At 48.7% G+C, this 18,812-nt stretch overlaps 1 protein-coding gene across 4 annotated transcripts in view; it reads left to right on the forward strand.

Annotated features, from left to right (window-relative positions):
• Zbtb16 (zinc finger and BTB domain containing 16) overlaps positions 1-18,262 on the forward strand; it is a 176,324-nt gene extending 158,062 nt beyond the window's left edge. For all 4 annotated transcript variants that reach the window (XM_070038502.1, XM_070038501.1, XM_070038503.1 and 1 more), the window contains exons 5-7: positions 4,558-4,728; positions 10,086-10,253; positions 12,194-18,262. In XM_070038502.1, the coding sequence (XP_069894603.1) occupies positions 4,558-4,728; positions 10,086-10,253; positions 12,194-12,423 (569 nt within the window). In that variant the 3' untranslated portion in view covers positions 12,424-18,262. The remainder of the gene's footprint in view (positions 1-4,557; positions 4,729-10,085; positions 10,254-12,193) is intronic.
• The last annotated feature ends 550 nt before the right edge of the window (positions 18,263-18,812 follow it).

Raw genomic sequence — 18,812 nt, forward strand, 5'->3', positions numbered from 1 at the left:
TCAACTGCCCTTAAAGGTATCCTCTTAGGGAATGCCTCCAGTGTCCTAACCGCCTCCCTCTAGGCCCTATCCCTTAAAGTTTTCACTGCCTCTCAATCACCCCAAGCTAGGACTAAGCATTTAACAGGTGGGTCTTCAAGGATACATTCCAGATCCCATCCATAGCAAGGGTAGAGCTGCATATGGGGCTGAGTGGCTCATGCCTGTAATCCCAGCTACTTGGGAGACAAAAAAGATCATGATTCTAGGCCAGCCTGGACAAAATATTCAATTAAGGTCCACATTTCAGTCAATAAGCAAGATGTTATGCATATATAATCCCAGCTATGTGGACGACCACAGGTAGAAGGATGGTGGTACAGGTCAATCCTGGGCAAAGGTGCTGCAAGACCCTTTCAGATATGAAAAACAACTAAAGCACAAAAGGGATTGAGGGTGTAGCTGAAGGGCTAGAGCACTCGCTTATCAAGCATGAAGCGCTGAGTTCAATAGTCCAGCACCACATGCACGCATGCACGCACGCCCCTCCCTGTCCTAATATACCAAAGCCACAAATGGAATTCTCAGTTAGCTCTGCTGCAGGGAGAGGTGGAACTGGTCTTCCTATGGTCTGAGCAGCAGAACCCAGTGGCTGTATTCTGTCTAGGTCATCAGACACACAGCAGATGAGTAAAGGCCCCAGTGAGACCAGCTGCCTACGCACCACTAGGAAAGTTGTGGGAAGAGCTCCATGAAGTCCTCCTTTGTGGACTTTGGTCTGTCTCTGTACTGTGGCTCCACCCACAATCCCCCCCCTTTGTGATTGTTCCGTGGCCCCTTATTTATTTTCCAATAAACATGTGTTTTTGGGGTGCCGATCTGCATTAGGCCTCTTGCTGTATCTGGGGGGAGGGCATAAAAATGACAGTTCCTGCTAGGGAGGCTTCTACACGTAGGAGCCTCACAATCTCTGAATGTCAAAAAAGAAAAGCCATAAAGGTTTTATGCATTACAACAGTGAGAACTCAGAAGAAGATGATGTCTTTGGCACTGAGTTCTAAATGGTGTAACTCATCCAGGATGCTTTGGCCAGGGCTAGCTTCCCGGAAGAAGCAACCCAAAGTCCATAAAATAACAAAACGTTGAAATAAGGATACAGGGTGACCCATTGTAACAATGAGATGTATGACACTATGTTGAAAACGAACTTTACAACATGATGGGTGGGGAGGGAAGGGACGGTAGCGGAAAAACAAAGGAGGGGGTAATAATGCTTGATAGGAAATGTACTCATTACCTTACTCATGTAACTGTAACCCCTCTGTACAGTATTTTTACAATAAAAATATACTTTTTAAAAAACCGACAACTTGGGCTGGGAAGGTGGCTCAGTGGTAGAGCGCTTGCCTTGCATGCTCAAGGCCCTGGGTTCAATTCCTCAGCACCACATAAGCAAAAAGAAAAAAGTCGGAAGTGGCTCTGTGGCTCAAGTGGTAGAGCGCTAGCCTTGAGCTGAAGAGCTGAGGGACAGCGCCCAGGCCCAGAGTTCAGGCCCCACGACCGGACCCAAAAAAAAAAACCACCGACAACTTAGGGTTGGATAATTGTGCAGGGCTGCTATGGTTCATGTTCCAGCTGTACACTGCACCCAGGTGTCTAGCTGAGGGAGAAATGGACACTGTAATCCAGAGCTCTCTTTACTGGCCACAAATGAGGACCAGCACCTGCTGATTCAGAGAGCTAATGTTGGCCCTGTAACCACCTCATGGTTATGAAGCTTTTCTATCAAGTATCTTTATTTAATCTCAACAATCACCATTGTTGTCCTCCATTTTTGATGGACACACTCTGGACCAAGAAAGTTAAATGACTTACTTCATGCCACAAGGCATGAAGTTAGGACCCTCTGCTTCCTCTTCCTCCCTGGGTCCTTTTTAAAAAAAATATTGGAGGGTTTTTCCCCCTTAGTATTGATATTTGAACACAGTTCCTTGTACTCAATAGGTAAGAAGGCATTCTACCACTTAAGCCATGCTCCTAACCCTTTTTTTTTTCTTTGGCTGTTTTTTGGAATAGGGTCTTGAATTTTTGCCTAGGGCTGGGGTTTTATTAACTTTGTCCAGGATAGCTTTGAACTGATATTCTCCTCCTCTTTACCTTCTGGGATTACAGGCTTGAACTCAAGACCTGGACACTATTCCCTTAGCTTTTTTGATCAAGACTGATCCTCTGCCACCTGAGCCACACCTCTACTTCTGGCCTTTTCGCTGGTTCGCTGACGATTATAGTAGTCTCAAGGTCTTGCCTGGGCTAGATTAGAATGGCGGTCCTCAGGTCTCAGCCTCCTGAGGAGCTGGGATGACCCGTGTGAGCTGCTGGCACCTGGCTTGATCGTTTGCTATCTGCCGTCAAGCTCCCCTTCCCTAGGGGAACCAGCCCTGAGGTCCCTAAAGGAGAGAGCAGAACTTAGGCCAGGCGTTAAAGAGAGCAGAGTGCTCTAATGCTGCCGGTCCCTTGTCGCTCTGCACATCTTACTGCAGCTAATGAATTGCTAATACAATTTTCTAGATAATTTTATTTCCATAGCCTCACATTTTAATGTGTTTCCAAAAGCTAGCATTTATTTGCTTAATCTCCCAGTGTAATAGAATCTTCCCTGACTCATCATACATGCGAACAATCAGCTAGGCAGAAACGACAGCAAATTGTTTAATAACTCAAATCTAGTCTTGAGATTTTTAAGTTGCATGCACCAGTAGCTTCTCTTGTGTCTCATCCACTCTCTCTCTCTCCCCACCCCCAACACTTTCCTGGTTTTTTTTCCTCTTGTTTAATAATCCTTTCCTATTATCCTATGTTCTTCCTAATAAAAGAATGGGGAATGGGGCTAGAAGGCCTCCAAGCTTCCTTCCCATCCCCTCTGAGCCTTGATTGATGGATAGATAGCTAGGGAGACCCCCTGTGCCTTGTGTGGTGTCTATAGACAAGAAACTATGGGTGGACACTGTAGCATTTCCTTTCTAGCTGGTGACCACATAGCCTTCAGCCTGTTGACAAGGTGCAGACTGGACTGACTCAGACTCGAGTACCGCTCTTTCTTACTTGAACCTAGGTCTTGTGGAGCTGCCATCTAGGAATTTTATTTCTTCACTCCTCCCTCCTGTTTTCCAAGTCCCTGCCTTGGTTTGGTGGTAGCACCAGTGCCATCAGCTCCTTTGCCTCTTCTGGTCTTTTGTCCCTGATATTGTTCTCTGTTGTGTGCTGCCCTCCATGCTAGCACCCACCAGTCTGAGCTACTATAGCATATCACCATAGACTGGGTGATGGATGATACAGAAACTTGTCTCTGAGCTTGATCCTGGTGCTGGTATGGCTGGGTTCTGGTGAGGGTCTTTTTCTGGTTGCAGATTGTTGACTTCCGACAGTATCTTCCTGTGGTGGAGGCTGACTCATCCCCTGAGCTCCTATTAATAAGGGCACAAGTTTCATCCTGAGGGCTCCATTCTGATGACCTTCCAGAGTCCCCGCCTCCTGTCACCATCACCTTGATAGTTGGGTTTTCAACACATTCATGTTGAGGAGGACACAAACCTGCTGCCCATAGCAACCAGTCCTGTGACCCTGCATTGCCAGTTCAATGGCATCTGAGCCGTTCTCACTGGCATACGTAGAACTCCATGACCTGATCAGTTTTCCTGGCTCTTCTCCATCACCGGGTCTGTCCTCCGTGTCACCTGCTCTGAAATCGGCCTGCAAGTGTTTCTTTAGCCTAGTGCGTGTGCCTCACCTCCCATCTTTGGCTTTATTTCTTACATTTTCCTTGGAGTCACACAGTCTTATCCATCCTTTGGAAGGTATTGACTTAAATAGGGTCCCCACTGATCTGGGACCCGCTCCCCCTGCCTGGTCTCAGGTCAGCTTCACAGGGACATGAAGTGGTTTCAGGCCAAACCTGAGAGGAGGGCTAGCAGATTGGAACAGCATCTAGGGACTTGGGCAGAACAAGAGGGTAGAGTACTAAAGATGTCTGGGTCTGCCCTGTGGGGTGGGACCAGAGCCCCTCTGGGCTGAGGGGTGTGTGTAAGCTTGGGCAGTCCTGCTGGGGCTCCATCCATGCTCCCTGGATCCCCATGTGTGTATTCTGAGGATCACAAAGCAGTGCATGGAGAAGCCTGGGCTTGAAAAGGCCATCCGTGGTTTGCCCTGGGCCAGCTCTGTCTGAAGGCAGCTGTCTGCACACCTGGCCTACTCAGTGCACTCTAAGGGGTGGGAGATACGGGTAGAGAAGGTGCTGGTGCTGGTGGAAATCCTCAGGTTGAATCAGCCAGGGCTGCTGTGTCACAGGAGATGTTCACACAGACATCGCTCCTGTGCATGTCAGCCAGGCTGGACCAGACCCTGAAGGTCTTGCTGTCCCTGCTTCTGGATGACTACCTTCCATGTGCCCCCCACACTCCGCATGGGGTACAAGTGCCCACACTTGGTACCACCCAGACTTCCTACTGGGTACTAAAGAGATGGAAACCTCAACTTGGTGTGTCCACCCTCCTGAGCACCTTGTGCTGCTGTCTCCTGCAGGCACGGACATGGCCGTCTTCTGTCTGCTGTGTGGGAAACGTTTCCAGGCACAGAGCGCGCTCCAGCAGCACATGGAAGTCCACGCGGGCGTGCGCAGCTACATCTGCAGTGAGTGCAACCGCACCTTCCCCAGCCACACGGCTCTCAAACGCCACCTGCGCTCACACACAGGTAAGGAGGCCTACGGGTGATGGGTGGATGAGGCATTCTGGGAGCCCACGTCTAGACTTCATCTCCAGAGATGTAAGGTGCGTGCACCGGGCTCAGGTGCCTTCAGCCTTGGGTTGGACACATAGATTCTTCCTGTAATCCCAGCCACTGTTGACCATTCTCCCTGTCCCACACATCCAACACAGGTCAGGATGTTCACTTAAGTGAGTCCCACTCAGAAACAAGTTCAATGGTCCAGAGTAGGACCCAAAACTCGGCATAACTAGCAAGTACTCTCTAGAGCTTCTGAGGCAGACAGACCAGGATGCATTTTGATAACAGGTGACCTGCTAGTAGGTCTCTAATGCTGCCATAGTTCTCACTGTTCTCACTGCCCTTTCTATAACCCCATGTATGATGTCCAAATCATCCTAGGACCCTGGAAGGTACATTAAAACCATTCTCTGATCCTAGCTACTTGGGAGGCAGAGATAGGAGGATTGAAATCAGAAGCTAGCTGGGGCAAAAGTTAACAAGACCTGGGAAAACAGGCTGGGTGTAACCATACACACTTGTAATTCCAGCTATGTAGATGGTAGAAATAAGAGAACCATGGTCCAGGGTAGCCTGTGGCAAAAATGCAAGACCCAATCTGAAAAGTAAACTCAGGCAAAAAAGTAAGGAAGGAAAGGAAGGAAGGAAGGAAGGAAGGAAGGAAGGAAGGGAAAAAAAAAGGTCTGGGGGTATTAAGATTTGCTGAGGGAATATTTGCCTAATAAACGTGAGGTCCTGAGTTCAATCCCAAGAGCCACCCAGAATTTAAAAAAATTGTACTCTTCTCCATAATACCAGAAGGCCTCTGTGTTGTATTTAAACAATGAGACATGAGATACCCACGGATGGGGTGAGAGGCAGGGTGTGAGTCAAGGAGACCGGGCCAGGTGCCCAGACAATGACCCATCACTGCCACCGACCTCTATATTTAGGAGATGGGACACTCGAGGGCCAAGAAGCAGTTGCTTCCCTACTGCAGTCTTTTGGCAGGAGAATAGAGGACTTAAATATCTTCTTTCTCCTTAAAGGAGATGGGGATCTTCTCCAACTGCAGTTGGGTAAATGAATGTCCATTTTCAAATCTGCACGTGTGTGTGTGTGTGTGTGTGTGTGTGTGTGTGTGTGTGTGTGTGTGTGTGTGTGTGTGTCTTCCATCCTGGTTCTAGGAGACAGGTGTGATCAGGTGACTCACTACGATGTGGGAGGGTAGAGACTCCTTAGCATGCCTTGCAGAGGGCTCAGTGGTAGGACTCTCTGTCTTTCCTCATTCTCAAGAGTCCTGTCACAGCTGAGATCAAGGATGAAGCCAAACCCAACGTGGGTGCTAGACTCTTTTGAAGGAGGAGAGGGCTTTGCTGTCATGGCTGGCTGGCACAAGGTCTCCTCATCCAACAGCCTGTCTGGACTTGCGTTTCTGTCCTACTCAGAGGAGCATCTTTGGCTTATAGCAGCAGGTGTGAACTGATCACCAGGTGCTTAGAACTCTACCTGGGATTGCTGGAGGGAGAGGGGCAGGCCCAAAAAGTAGGGCCCAACAAGAGAGAGAGAGAGCCAGAACCTTGTCCATGGTGACTTACTCATTAGGAACTCCCGACAGCTGTGGACACCTCCCTGCCTCCATGGGTCCCCCACTCTACCGTATTAAAGACAGCCAGGTACCTTGCAGCCCCTGCTCAAGTCACTTGGCCTTAGGTGACTTGAATTATTGTAGTCCTACTAAGTCTACCCAGAATAGGTTCCCCATCCTCTTCTAAGACCTGAACATCTGTATGTTCATACTGGTCTTCTTGGTGTCAATTACTGGCAAAGATCTGTGGGGAGGGGGATAGAAATTGAGGGAAGCCTTTGCTGATTCTAGGGAAGAGATTGAATGTGTACCGCATAAGACACACAGACACACACAGACACACAGACGCACACACACACACACACACACACACACACACACACACACACCACACTGGCCTTATACAGGCCTTGAACTGCCCCCCCATACACACACACATACATATACACACACAATACCTCATTAATATTCTGTTGTTCTTGGCCCATTTGCTACTGGGGCCAGGCATTTAGCACAGCAGCTGTGTTTGGTAGGTTTGTCCAGCCGTGCTCTTGGCATTGATGGATCCCTGATTCACACGGCTCATCATATAATAAACTCTCAGCTGCACTGAAGGGAGGGGCCGAGAGGGAGGGTCCAGGAGCGATGGGGCTGGGGCTGAATTGGGGGTAGAGACACTAGGCTTGGCCAAAGCCAGGGAAGCCACCAGGTAATGATAGAAGAAGGGGGGAAGAAGGGGTCACAGGTACACTGGGCAGGCCAGAGGGGCTCTAATTAGTCTCGTTTGTCCTGCACTTAATGTCAAGCTCATTAACGAGTCTACAGAGTTAATCAACATACCACAAATTGGATTTTGAGTCCTGCCGCCAGTTTTGTGTACATTATGACCACACTGGCACGATTAGCTTTCGGGGTGAGGGTTGCAGGCTGGGTGATTATCTGACTGCAAAATGTGGGTGGGGGGGATGACTTGTCATTTTCCTTCTTCTTTTTTCTTTTCCCAAGTCCTTTTTATTCCTTTCCCTGGGCAGACTCAAGAGAGTCCCTATTTAAACTCATTTAACGTGTTGTGATCTACTTTATAATTAAATTCATAAAAAAAAAATATTTGATCAAACAAACCCCTCTGTTGTTTGGTAAACTCTTAGGGCCCCCTCTGGAGGTGAAAAGCACACACAGGCTGTCACCCCCCCTCCCCCCATTCCCAGGGCCTCCCCAGGGGCAGGGTGGCTGCTGATGTACGTTTTAATTACCAGCTCTGGCTGAAATCTCACATGGCCCTTGCTTTATTTATTTATTTATATCTTAATGAGGATACTGAATCTTTGATTAAAGTCGTAATCGTTGCTGATTTGGTGTAGTGGGGTGGGGGAGACGGAATTAGATGTCAGACCAGACAGGGCCATGTGCACACACACACACACACACACACACACACACACACACATACACACACAGAGTGAGTGGCATGCAAACACACGTGCACGCACACACACACACACACATACACATACACACATACCCTCAGCCAATTAGTACCAGGGTCTATCTGCAGGGGCCTCACTTCCCCTGGGCTCAGTGGGGCTGGAGAACAAGGATTCCACATGGCCCCGGCAGTAGGATTGGCAGGCAGTGATTTCCCCAACCCAGAACTCCAGGATTCGGTCTATGCCCAGATCGCCCATGAGCACCCCCACTGACCAGCCGTACCTCTGAGCAGGCTGCCCTGCGGGTTGGTATGCACTGGATGGAGAGGTGGGCTCTGTTCTTTGAGTTTCCTTGATAGACCCCATTTTTGCTCTCAGTGCTATTTGCAAATCTTCCACCCCTGAGAGAGGCTGCCAGTGAACAGACCCCAGCATGCACTCCCCACAGAGCCTTAAAAACCCTTCAGAGCCATCAGAGGAGATGAGGATTTATGTGGGTCCAGGGCTTGCATTCGGGAAGGGGGGAGGTTTGGTTAGTGGCCTGCGGAGGAGAGAGAGAAAGAAGAGAGAGTAAAATATCATTTTAAAGAGGAAGTGAAGGCACAGGCATGCGAGTCTATAAGGAGAAGGACAATTTATGCCCAGGCACGAGCACAGTTTGACATGGGGATAATGAAAAAACGTAGGTCATTGTGGATGACTTAAACCTTCAGCAGCTGAAGAAAATGTATGAAATGCGGAGGACATTACACGGTTGGCAGCCCCGCACATCTGCAGAGGGACAAGTGAAATACAGTGGGCTATTCTTTACCATAAACTGTGGTTGTTGGAGATGCAGCCCAGAGAAATTGTAATTACAGTGACAAGACGAATCAGCGATATTTAAATATTCATGAACAAAGTCTGGGGTGATCAATCTATCTTTATTGTCTGCGCCTTCACTCCTGTAATAAATAAGTAGCCGGAGTCCTCACCTTGTGCCTCTCACGCCCCTCGCTTTGGGTACCGAATGCAAGATGGTGAACCCCACATCCTGCCCTCCCACCCTCCTGAAATTCAAGAGTGGAGCACCCTCAGAAAAAGAGATGTGACAGGCATAGATTGCAGACTGAGGAAGGGCAATTCACCCCAAGCTTAACATTCCCAGCATTCGCTGGGCATCTCTTTGAAGTCACTCTTGAAGACTGAACACTAGGGCTACCAGGATAGATAAGGCTCACTTCTTACCTACCAGATGCTTCCATTTTAGAGCTGTGGACGCCATGCCAGTCAGTGCAGTATAGCATGTCATTTGGTGATCCAATGTGGAACCAGACTAGAACTTGAATCCCAGCTCAGCTACTTAGCTAGCCATGTGACTTGGGGGACCAGACTTAAGCATTTCCAAGCAGCTCCATTTTTGTCATCTGTTCAATGAGAATCATGTCTTTCAGGTGGTTTTTATGATTACATGGTGTATTCTTAGCACGGCATGAGCCCTCAGCATGTACGGCCCATTTTAATGGGAAAAGTACTCTAAAGAAGAAAGTGTGAGCTGGGTGCTGATGGCTCATGCCTGTAATCCTAGCTACAGAAGGCTGAGATCCACAGATTGAGGTTTAAAGCCACCAAGGCAGAAGTCTGTGAGACTGTGCTGTCTAGCAAAAAGCTAGAAGTGGAACTGTGTGTCAAATGGTGGTAGAGCACCCACCGTGAGCAAAAAAGCCAAGAGAGAGTGGGATGCCCTGAGTTCAAGTCCTAATACTGGCACACAAATAAAAGAAAACGAAAAAGAGTGTGATTTCTTCAGGCTAGAAGGCTAAGAGAAAAGGTCCTAGTCAGGGACATAGGAGTTTGGCTTTGAAGTATAATTTGGAGTTCATGGGTGGGAGACGGGGGGCGGGGGGCAGAGGGGAGGAAACGAAACAGACAATAACAATATCGAACAATGGAGGAAGGAAGGAGTAGGAATGTTTGGGGGCACGATGAGAGGTAGAGAAGTGTTTTGAGGGTACAGTGATCAGGCTGGAGCAGCACTTACGCAGTAGTTCGGGAAGGCAGTAGGCAAGGTCTCAGAGCTCCCAGGCCTGTTCTACCCTCAGAGGGCATGCTTCCTGAAGACCGGTGTTCATCACTAAGCCAGCTGGGACTGGCCGTTACCCCGTGGATGACCCCGGAACTGCAGTAAAGTGTGGACATTGGTGTTATGGGGAAAGGATCTGAAGTCATCTTCGGAGGTGGTTAAACATAGGCAGTCTCGCACTCCTGCAGGTGCACCAACTGTGCCCTGCTGTCCTCTTAAAGAGGGGACAGGGAGAGGTGAGGGCCTGACCCAACCCCTTGTCCCCTAGGCGACCACCCGTATGAGTGCGAGTTCTGTGGCAGCTGCTTCCGGGATGAGAGCACACTGAAGAGCCACAAGCGCATCCACACTGGGGAGAAGCCCTACGAATGCAATGGCTGTGGCAAGAAGTTCAGCCTCAAGCACCAGCTGGAGACGCACTACAGGGTGCACACAGGTACCAACCGAACACCAGTGAGGGGACCCGGATGGGACTGGGGAGGTGGAAGCAGCCCAGGTGAGGCTGGTCCAAAGCTGAACCCAAAAGGAGCAGCTCTACTAAGAGCAGACATGGTGGCCTAAATTCTACCACCCAGTCCCAAGGCCAAGGCAGACATTACAAATCAATCTCAGCATATTGTCCCATGAGATCAGAATGTAGGCAGTCCCTGAGGCCGCCACATCAAAGAAGAGTTCAGATGATATCGATTCATGAGTCCCTCAGGTTGACCAGATTAACAGAAAGTGAGGATTAGAGTTGTCCCATGTTGTTTGGGACTTAGACTACAAATCATAGTATATCGAATTAAGTTGTGGTGAGGGTCAGAAAATCGTGAAGCTAGGAGCTTAGTTCTGAGATGTATTTAGTACTCTCTCCACATAAATGTAGATCATTTCTAGTGCCTTCCCACTCCTTTTTACATAAAAGAAACGTGAACAACTCCTTTCCCTGGGGGCCAGGCTTCTAGAATTTGGGGTGGGGGTAGAAGAGTCTTGGAATTGCTTTCTAGAGCTATTTCTTTCTGGTTGCAAGTTCAGTGGCATCTCCTTGGTTTTCTAAAATCCACTATGGTGGGATTAATGGAAATGGTGCTGTAGCTCAAGTGGTAGAGCGCTATCCTTGAGCTGAAGAGCTGAGGAACATCGCTTAGGCCCAGAGTTCAAGCCCCATGACGGACAAAAAAAAAATCCACCATGGTGGGATTATTCACATCATAGCAGTACCAGTGATGCGTTTTTGGAGAACTCACCCATCAGCACACTGTCGGTTGGTGGGGTGATAGATTTATGGAAGGACCCAGAAGGTCAGATTTTCCTCTGAACATGAGAGGAACCCAGCAGACTAGAGAAATTTCTCTGATTAGGGGGGACAGCGCTGTGCAGAGGAAGAAGAGGTGAGCTCAGACAGTCCTGCTTAGCTTCCTGCCATGGGGATAGGATTAGGAGGTAGAGCTCCTGATTGTCAGAGCTCTGTTTTCCTGCCCCCAGCTTGAAGCCCAGGGAGGGGATGGGTGCTTATTGCTGACAAACCTGAGTGACCCAATGGATTTCCCAGAGGCCTGGGGTTTCCTTAGCCCCTTGTTGGGGGTGGGACCCGGCGGGCAGATCGTTAAAGGCATTGGCAGTGAGTATTGTAAATAGCTGGTCAATAGTTAGATCACTTTGGCTGTTCATTACTTCATTATTTGCCGGGGCCTCTGCACGGAGGAGTATCGATAGCGAGATGGCTGGCCAGTTAATTACTGTATTGAAACAAGGTTCCCTCCCATCCTCTGCTCAGCTCTGGGGTACTTGAGTGAAGGGCAAGTCCAGGTAGCAGGCTAGGCTCTTCCCCATTCTGTCCCAAGAGGGGAAGGAAGGTATAGGATCTGCATAGCTAACGGACATAGAGATCTAGAGAGATCTCCAGATGTCGCATGTTTAGAAGACTGGGTTCCTTGGATTTCCCTAACCTGTACCCACCACCAACTGAAACTCTGAAAGGGCTCCATGCCCCCCTCCCACCCACCCTGTATGAACTGTGTTTTGAAGAACCTTCCCCAAGGACTTCCCGAATTTCCCTACCACACAGGACCAGTCTTTGGAAGACTTAGGAATAACAAGGTCAGTCCATACTCGCTAGCTAAATTAGGCTATTTACAGTAATCACAATAAAATAAAGCAAAAGTAAATAGGTAAATAAAAGGTATAGAGCTCTGTTGCGGTAGGCACTTCAGTAGCTGTGTGTGCCCAGTGGCCGCCATATTGGATGGCTGGGTCCATCATCTTAAGACGTTTGGGGAATGCTGAGCTACGGGGACCGAGATTTTCCCACAAGCCCAAGGGCGGCAATAAGGACTGTGGTCCCTCCCCCTCCTTCCTCACTGTTTCCTGCCCTGTGTTCCCTACTCTTTCCAGGTGAGAAACCCTTTGAATGCAAGTTGTGCCACCAGCGGTCCCGGGACTACTCGGCGATGATCAAGCACCTGAGAACACACAATGGAGCCTCGCCCTACCAGTGCACCATCTGCACTGAGTACTGCCCCAGCCTCTCCTCCATGCAGAAGCACATGAAGGGCCACAAGCCTGAGGAGATCCCGCCCGACTGGAGGATAGAGAAGACTTACCTGTACCTGTGCTATGTGTGAAGGGGTGCCAAGCACGGGGGAGCAGCGTGGGAAGCCAGCAAGATGAGCTAGAGCAAGATGAAGTGGAGGAAGGACTGTGCAAAGAGATTTAAAGAAAAAAAAGGGGGGGGAATAGGGGAGGAGAGAGAGAGAGAGAGAGAGAGATAGAGAGAGAGAGAGAGAGAGAGGGGGAGGGAGGGACGTGGGGAAGGAAACCGGATAGCTGTTTGGCTTTGAATTCTCTCTGTGGCTTCCAGGGATTCTGGCTGCCAAGTCACTCCTCTCCTGATTTTCTTGGGTGAGGCCAGTAAGGTTTTTGTTCATTCACATGGTGGCGTATTTTTCTTCTCCCTCTACCCAGTCCCTCCTTTTGTGTCCAGAAATGGACAGTAGGTGAAAGGCACTCTGATCAGAGCCATAGTTTGCCCATCCTCTCTCTCTCTCTCTCTCTCTCTCTCTCTCTCTCTCTCTCTCTCTCTCTCTCTCTCTCTCTCTCTCTCTCTCTCTCTCTCTCTCTCTCTCTCTTTCACTCTCCTCTCTCTGTCTCTCTGTCTCTCTCTCACTCTCTCCTCTCTCTCTGTCTCTCTGTCTCTGTCCCTGTCTGTCTCTCTGTCTCCTCAAAAGATAGAGAGAGGAGCTGTAGATGGTGGAAGATCCCTGGTTGATATTCAAAAATGGCAGCTCTGGTTTGCTGGGGGGGGGGGGGCAAAATGGGAGGGGAAAGGCTCTCTCTCTTTCCACCACTGGGTTCGTCCATTGCTTTCTCCGCCCTGCCCTGCTACAGATGGCTGTCCCCTCAGGATCTCCCAGAGCCTTTCCCCTCCCTGACTTCTTTGCTCCTGCCTGACTGCTTGTCCAGCCAGTCCCTGCAGGCTCCCGTCCCTCGTGGATCTGACAGCACTTCCGTCCTCTGGTCCCTTGTGGGGAAAGCTGGACCTGGCCCTTCTTCCTCTCAACTTAGCCTTCTGAGAACAGAGAACAAAATAAGCCCAACTCCCTGCCCGAGTCCTCACACATCACGAGCTGGATTCCTGCTGAGCTGCTTTTGCTTCCAAAATGGAAATATATATATATATGTATGTATGTATGTACAAGAACTAAATATGTCCTCCATGTCAAAAACATACATCCCTAGAACTCCCATTTTCAGAATCCCCTTGTCCTATTAGAAGGACCTGAGAAGGAGAGGCCATCTCCTCCAGAGAGGCCTACACCTGCAGGAGGGAACAAAATGCCCTGCCCAGGGGAGGAGTGATGAGCAGGGGAGGAAATTGCTACTGGGCACAGAGCCCTTCAAAGCCCAGGGCCCTGGGGACCCCAGGCCCAGTGAGCTCTGTTTGTGTGTATGTGTGGGTGGGTGTGGGTGAGTGTGTGGTGAGATGGGGGTGAACCTAGGTCCAGACAATAGCACAGAATTCCTGGCTCACAGTCCACACACAGGCAGGAGGGGGAGGAGGAAGAGGAGTGCTTTGGCCTCGTGTTCTGTTTTGCTTCGTTTCTGTGTCCCCTGTTAGCAGATTGTACTTGAATTACCTCAGTTATGTGTGTGTGTGTGTGTGTGTGTGTGTGAGTCAGTGTGTGTGAGACCTCATGACCTTTTTTTTTTTTAACCCCCTATATGTCTTCTTTAGATTGGGAGGAGTGGGGCTGGAGGCATAAGGAGAATGGTTTTGTTATTGTGTTTTTTCCCATTCTTGTGTAAACTAATAGTTGGCTTTAGACTTCAGCTGACCAAGGCTGTCCCCACTGCCTGGGAAGCAGCCTCTCAGCTCGAAAATACACCAGAGTTGCACAGGAGTTGACTGCCCGGGAGCTGAATGCTTGGCACTGGTTGAGAGAAGTAGGCAAGCAGGCGAAGGGGGATGGGTGGGTGATGAGGAGGGTGGTGATGGGGGTCTCTGTCCCCACAGACCACTCAAGAGTCACTGCAGGCTCTGCCCAGGGCTGGAATCCTCTGTATCCAGTGTCCATGTGGCCTGAAATACTCCGGAAGAAACAAACAAACAAACAAACAAAAACCATCCCCTGCCTTCCTCAGTTCTTAGAATTTGCTGGCTCCTCTTGGCTGGATGGAGGCCTGTGTTACTCACATCCTTGCAACTGTGCGATCCTTGTATGTGTCAGCATCGCCAAAATTGTTATGTGTATATATATATATATATTTTTTTTCCCATGGCTGGTAGTGTGTATGTGTGTGCGCATGTGGGAGGGGGGAGGGGCGGACTCAGCCTTGGTTTTAATTGTGTTGGGTGGGGTGTTGTTTTCTAAAAGCTACCTCTTATGTTCGTTTGTCCAGTTGTTCCGTTCTGCTCCCATACGCCCTTCCGCTGCTAGCCCTCCCCTCCTTCCTCCAGCCTCACCACCCTGAATTTAAGAAAGCACATTTTCAGTATTTACGTTTGCCTTGTGATGGGCCTTCTCCATCTGTCTCATCTCATGCTTGATGGTTTTTTTTTTCTCTCTCTCTGTGTCTCTGTGTGTGCTTGTTTTTTGTTTGTTTACTTTTTTTATTCCCTTTCTCTCGCTGAGAAAGTTGTGAGGGTGTTGTTGTTTAAAGGTGGTTAAGGGAATGGTTGGAGTGGAGGAATCTAGGGAAGAGAGAGGGAGGAGTTCTGCTGTGACTACCTCTCTCCATCCTTCCTGCCCTGCCCTTTAATCTCATCCACCAAATCTGAAAGCCTTAAAAATTGTATGTATGGGGGGTGTGGGGTGTTGGATGAGGAGGGACTTGTCACTAGACTGGATTTAGGGATGGTGAAGTAGGGAAGAGGCTATTTTGTAATTCTAACGACTTCGTGTGTTGGGAAGAAGAAATGGAATTAATATGAGTAGGACAGGTGTCAGGTGTGTGGAGGAAGGAATGACTTGGCATGGGGAGGGGCAGTCCGTGAGAATCTTTAGTAAGCTCTGGGGAAGGAGGGGACACCCTTGCTGCCCGCGGACATATGTACATCCCAGAAAAACAGATTTTCAACAGCAAGAGGTCATTTAACATGGGTAGGGAAGAGGAAACAAACAAAAACAACTAAAGTCTCAGAACTATTCCATGGAACTAGCTAGTCCCTGGCGCCCCCCCCCCCCCAGCCTGGCCCAGCCCTCTTCTCATTCAGAAAAGCTTGAGAGGGCTCAGCAAATCTCTACAAACTGTAATATTTTTGTAATATTTGTCAGGTGTTCTGTCGGTTCTGTAAGTCCTTGCTCTTTTCTTTTATAATGTGAATAGGAAGAAAAGAAAAAAAAAAGACAAAAAAATTCACCATCCCCCAACAACAAAATATCCCTCTTTGTATGTGTACGTGTGTTCTCTGTGTGCTCTGTGTGTGTGTGTGTGTGTGTGTGTGTGTGTGTGTGTGTGTGAACCACACCGTGTTGTCAGAATCTGATGTTTCAGCATTGGATGGTACTAACTCAGCATCTGCTTGCCCTGACCTGGTCCTGGGGATACCACAGAGCCTCCTGGCAGGAGAGGCAGGCAGCTAGACTGAAGGGGTACCCCTGTATTCACCGTGTTCCCCCTTACAACCCTAGATACACCAGTGGAGTTTAACATGTCCCTCCCCTCGATTTCCTGCCTTTACGTAAGGACAAAAGGAAGCTAGAGGGATGCTGGGGTGACACAGGCTTTTCCTGGCAGGTAGGATGGGGTGGGGTGGGGGTGTTGGGGAGACCAGGAAGGTGGAGGTGACTCCCCCCGCAGGTGAGGGAGTGTATTTGCTCCTCTCTTCTTTAGGCCATCTGGTCCTCCAGGTAACTCTGCTGTCTTTAGCTATTGCCCTGCAGAATTGCAACCTGCTACTACTGCCTTACCAGGACAGGGAACCGGGAACCGTCCCGATGGTGGAAAGCCTAGATGGGTTAGTGGGCCTTTTGCCATGTCCAGCTTCTGCAGGTGAGCCCCTAAATGCTTCTGGTGACATCACCCCTTCTAGTCCTGTGTTCCTTCCCTATTCACTCAAAGCATTAAAATCCTATGTGTATATAGGATAGAAAAAATATATATATAGAGAGAAATATATATATAGCAAGAGAGATATAAAATAGTAAATGTCGTTGCTGCTTTGCTGGAGGCCATGAATACGAGGATGCGACACGGGGGATGCAAGGGTGGGTTGGGAGGTTGGGACACCCAGTGAACCAGTACAATCCAGGGATGCGACACGGGCTTAGTTAATCTTTGTGCCTGAACAGTTTTTCCACGTAGGAAAAAAAAAATGCGATTCTTTTTCACCAGTAAATATGGTACCTTTCTGGATGCTATAGGTACATCTGTTTGGGGAGAGGGCCCTGGGGCCAATAGGAAATCTTAGGAGGGAGGGAGCAAGGAGGGCAGAGGACTTGGACTTTGTCCATAAGAGGAGAGGAGATGGAGGAAACTGGTGGCTAAATGCCCTGGCAAGTCAGACAATAGTGGGAACTGGAGGCTATGAGACAGAAAAGTAAAGAAACAAGGGTCTTGTTGGTTGATTTTCCTCAGCCAGTCTTTACCCGTGCCCTCCCCCCCTTCCCCATCCCCTCTCATGTGTCTCCTCCTTCCTGGAAATGCTCCTGGCTGGGCTGGAATGCCTCTGCCCTTTCCCTTACAAAAACAGCCAGACTGGCCCTACACAGTGGGACAGATAGATGGAGGCGAAAAGCCAAGCGAGGGGCACTGGGCAAACCTGGGGGATTGGGATGGGGTGAGAGGTCTGCCAGTCAGCAAGTACAGTCCGCCCTAGGCCTTGGCAGCCCACTTGTAGACAGGGTCTTCCCTCCTGGTGTGTATCATAGCGTTTGTTTCCATAGTGTCATGCATGATCTCTGTAAGGTAAAGAAGCCGTGATGGTACACCATGCCATCCATCCTATATATAAAGATAAATATATATATAATGTATGTAAGTTATAGCACTGAGGGCCCTGTGGCCCTGCTGGACCAAGCAAAACTTAAGCCTTTTGGTTTGGGTATTGTGTGTGTGTGTGTGAGTGTGTGTGTGTATTGTTCTGTTTGTTTATTATTTGTGTGTGTGGCTGTGTGTGTACGTGTGTCTGTGTGTATGTGTGGCTTGTCTTTTGTGGTGACAGCACAAGTGCCAGTCTGATCGCTCTGTATTACAGAATAGTGTTTTTAATTCATTAACGTTCTAGTCAATGTCTACCTCAGCACCTCCTCTTAGCCTGATTTCTAGGAGGTTGCCCAATTTTGTTTCTTCAACTTTACCGGTTACTTTTTTTTTTTTCTTTTTTGTACAAATTGATCTCTCCATCCCTCTCTGGTTTTTTTTTTTTTTCCTCCCTCCCCTCCATTCTCTCTTCCTTTCTCCCTCCCCTCTTTCTTTGTCTTCTTGGGTCTTTCCTGTCTTTCTCATTGCCCTTTGCCCTCTCTCTCTTCTCCTCCCCTGGGTCCCTGGTCCTTTTTGTCCCATCTCTCTTGCCATCCTCCTTCCTCTCCTCTCTCTCCCCCGCCCAGTCGTGCTTGCCAGTTCTCTGTCTTCTGAAGTAGTTCAGTCGAAGTTGTGCAGGCCTGGTTGCAGCTTTCCGCACCTGCCTTTGGTTCGTGTAGACAATTAATGCATTTTCTTTGTAATTTCAGTGTTTCTGATGAGATTTTAAAAAGAGAAAAAAAAAGGAAAAAAAAAAAAAGAAAAAAAAAAGGAAAAAAAAATTTACTGCTGCAGGTTTTTTTCTCTCCATGTGTCACCAAGTGAAGTTGTGCCTTCTATAGCAAAGAGAATATTTTTTACATCCTACTAACAGTAGATTTTTTTGTAGTGAACATTTTTTGTATTTTTATTTATAAGTCTCATAAGAAAAATAGCAATGTTCAGTTGTATACCTTGAATCTGCAGTTAGACGCGAATAAAGTTAATTCAGTTGTCACTGGCTTTCATGCTTTTGGCTTGGCTTTCTTTTTTTCTTCTCTTGGGTGGGGACGGAGAAAAGTCTGGGTTTCACACGTTGGCCTTTATTAGGAGACGTGGCACACAAGGTACACACTCGATCGACGTGTGCTTGCCTAATATGTTTTAGGTTCAGTTGAATCTGTTAATACCATTCGATCTTGGGGGTATTGTACTTGTAAGCGTTCTTTTATTTGTTCATTCACGAAGACTGTCTTTGCCCTGCGAATTCAGCAAGTAGCAAACACAGAGGCACGAGTGCTTGTGTGTGTGTGATAATTTACTCAGCATCGTGCAAAGAAGTGACATCCAGATCCAACACCAAATCAGATTCCTCCCCCTGCCCCACACCCTGCCCCCAGACCCAGGAGGCTGAGATCTCCAGAGTCATGCTCAACTTCTTCCTCACTGCTAAGCGAGCTTCAGAAATGCTCCACACGGAGCTTCTGCTCAGGTCTGCCTTGGGTCTCTGATGACAGCCAAGACCCTTGGGGAACGGAGGTTGGCTGGGGTGGAGGTTAGCTCCATGGCAGGG

The sequence above is a fragment of the Dipodomys merriami genome, unplaced genomic scaffold (genome assembly GCF_024711535.1).
Source record: "Dipodomys merriami isolate MVZ:Mamm:240054 unplaced genomic scaffold, mDipMer1.0.p SCAF_29, whole genome shotgun sequence".
Lineage (NCBI taxonomy): Eukaryota > Metazoa > Chordata > Mammalia > Rodentia > Heteromyidae > Dipodomys > Dipodomys merriami.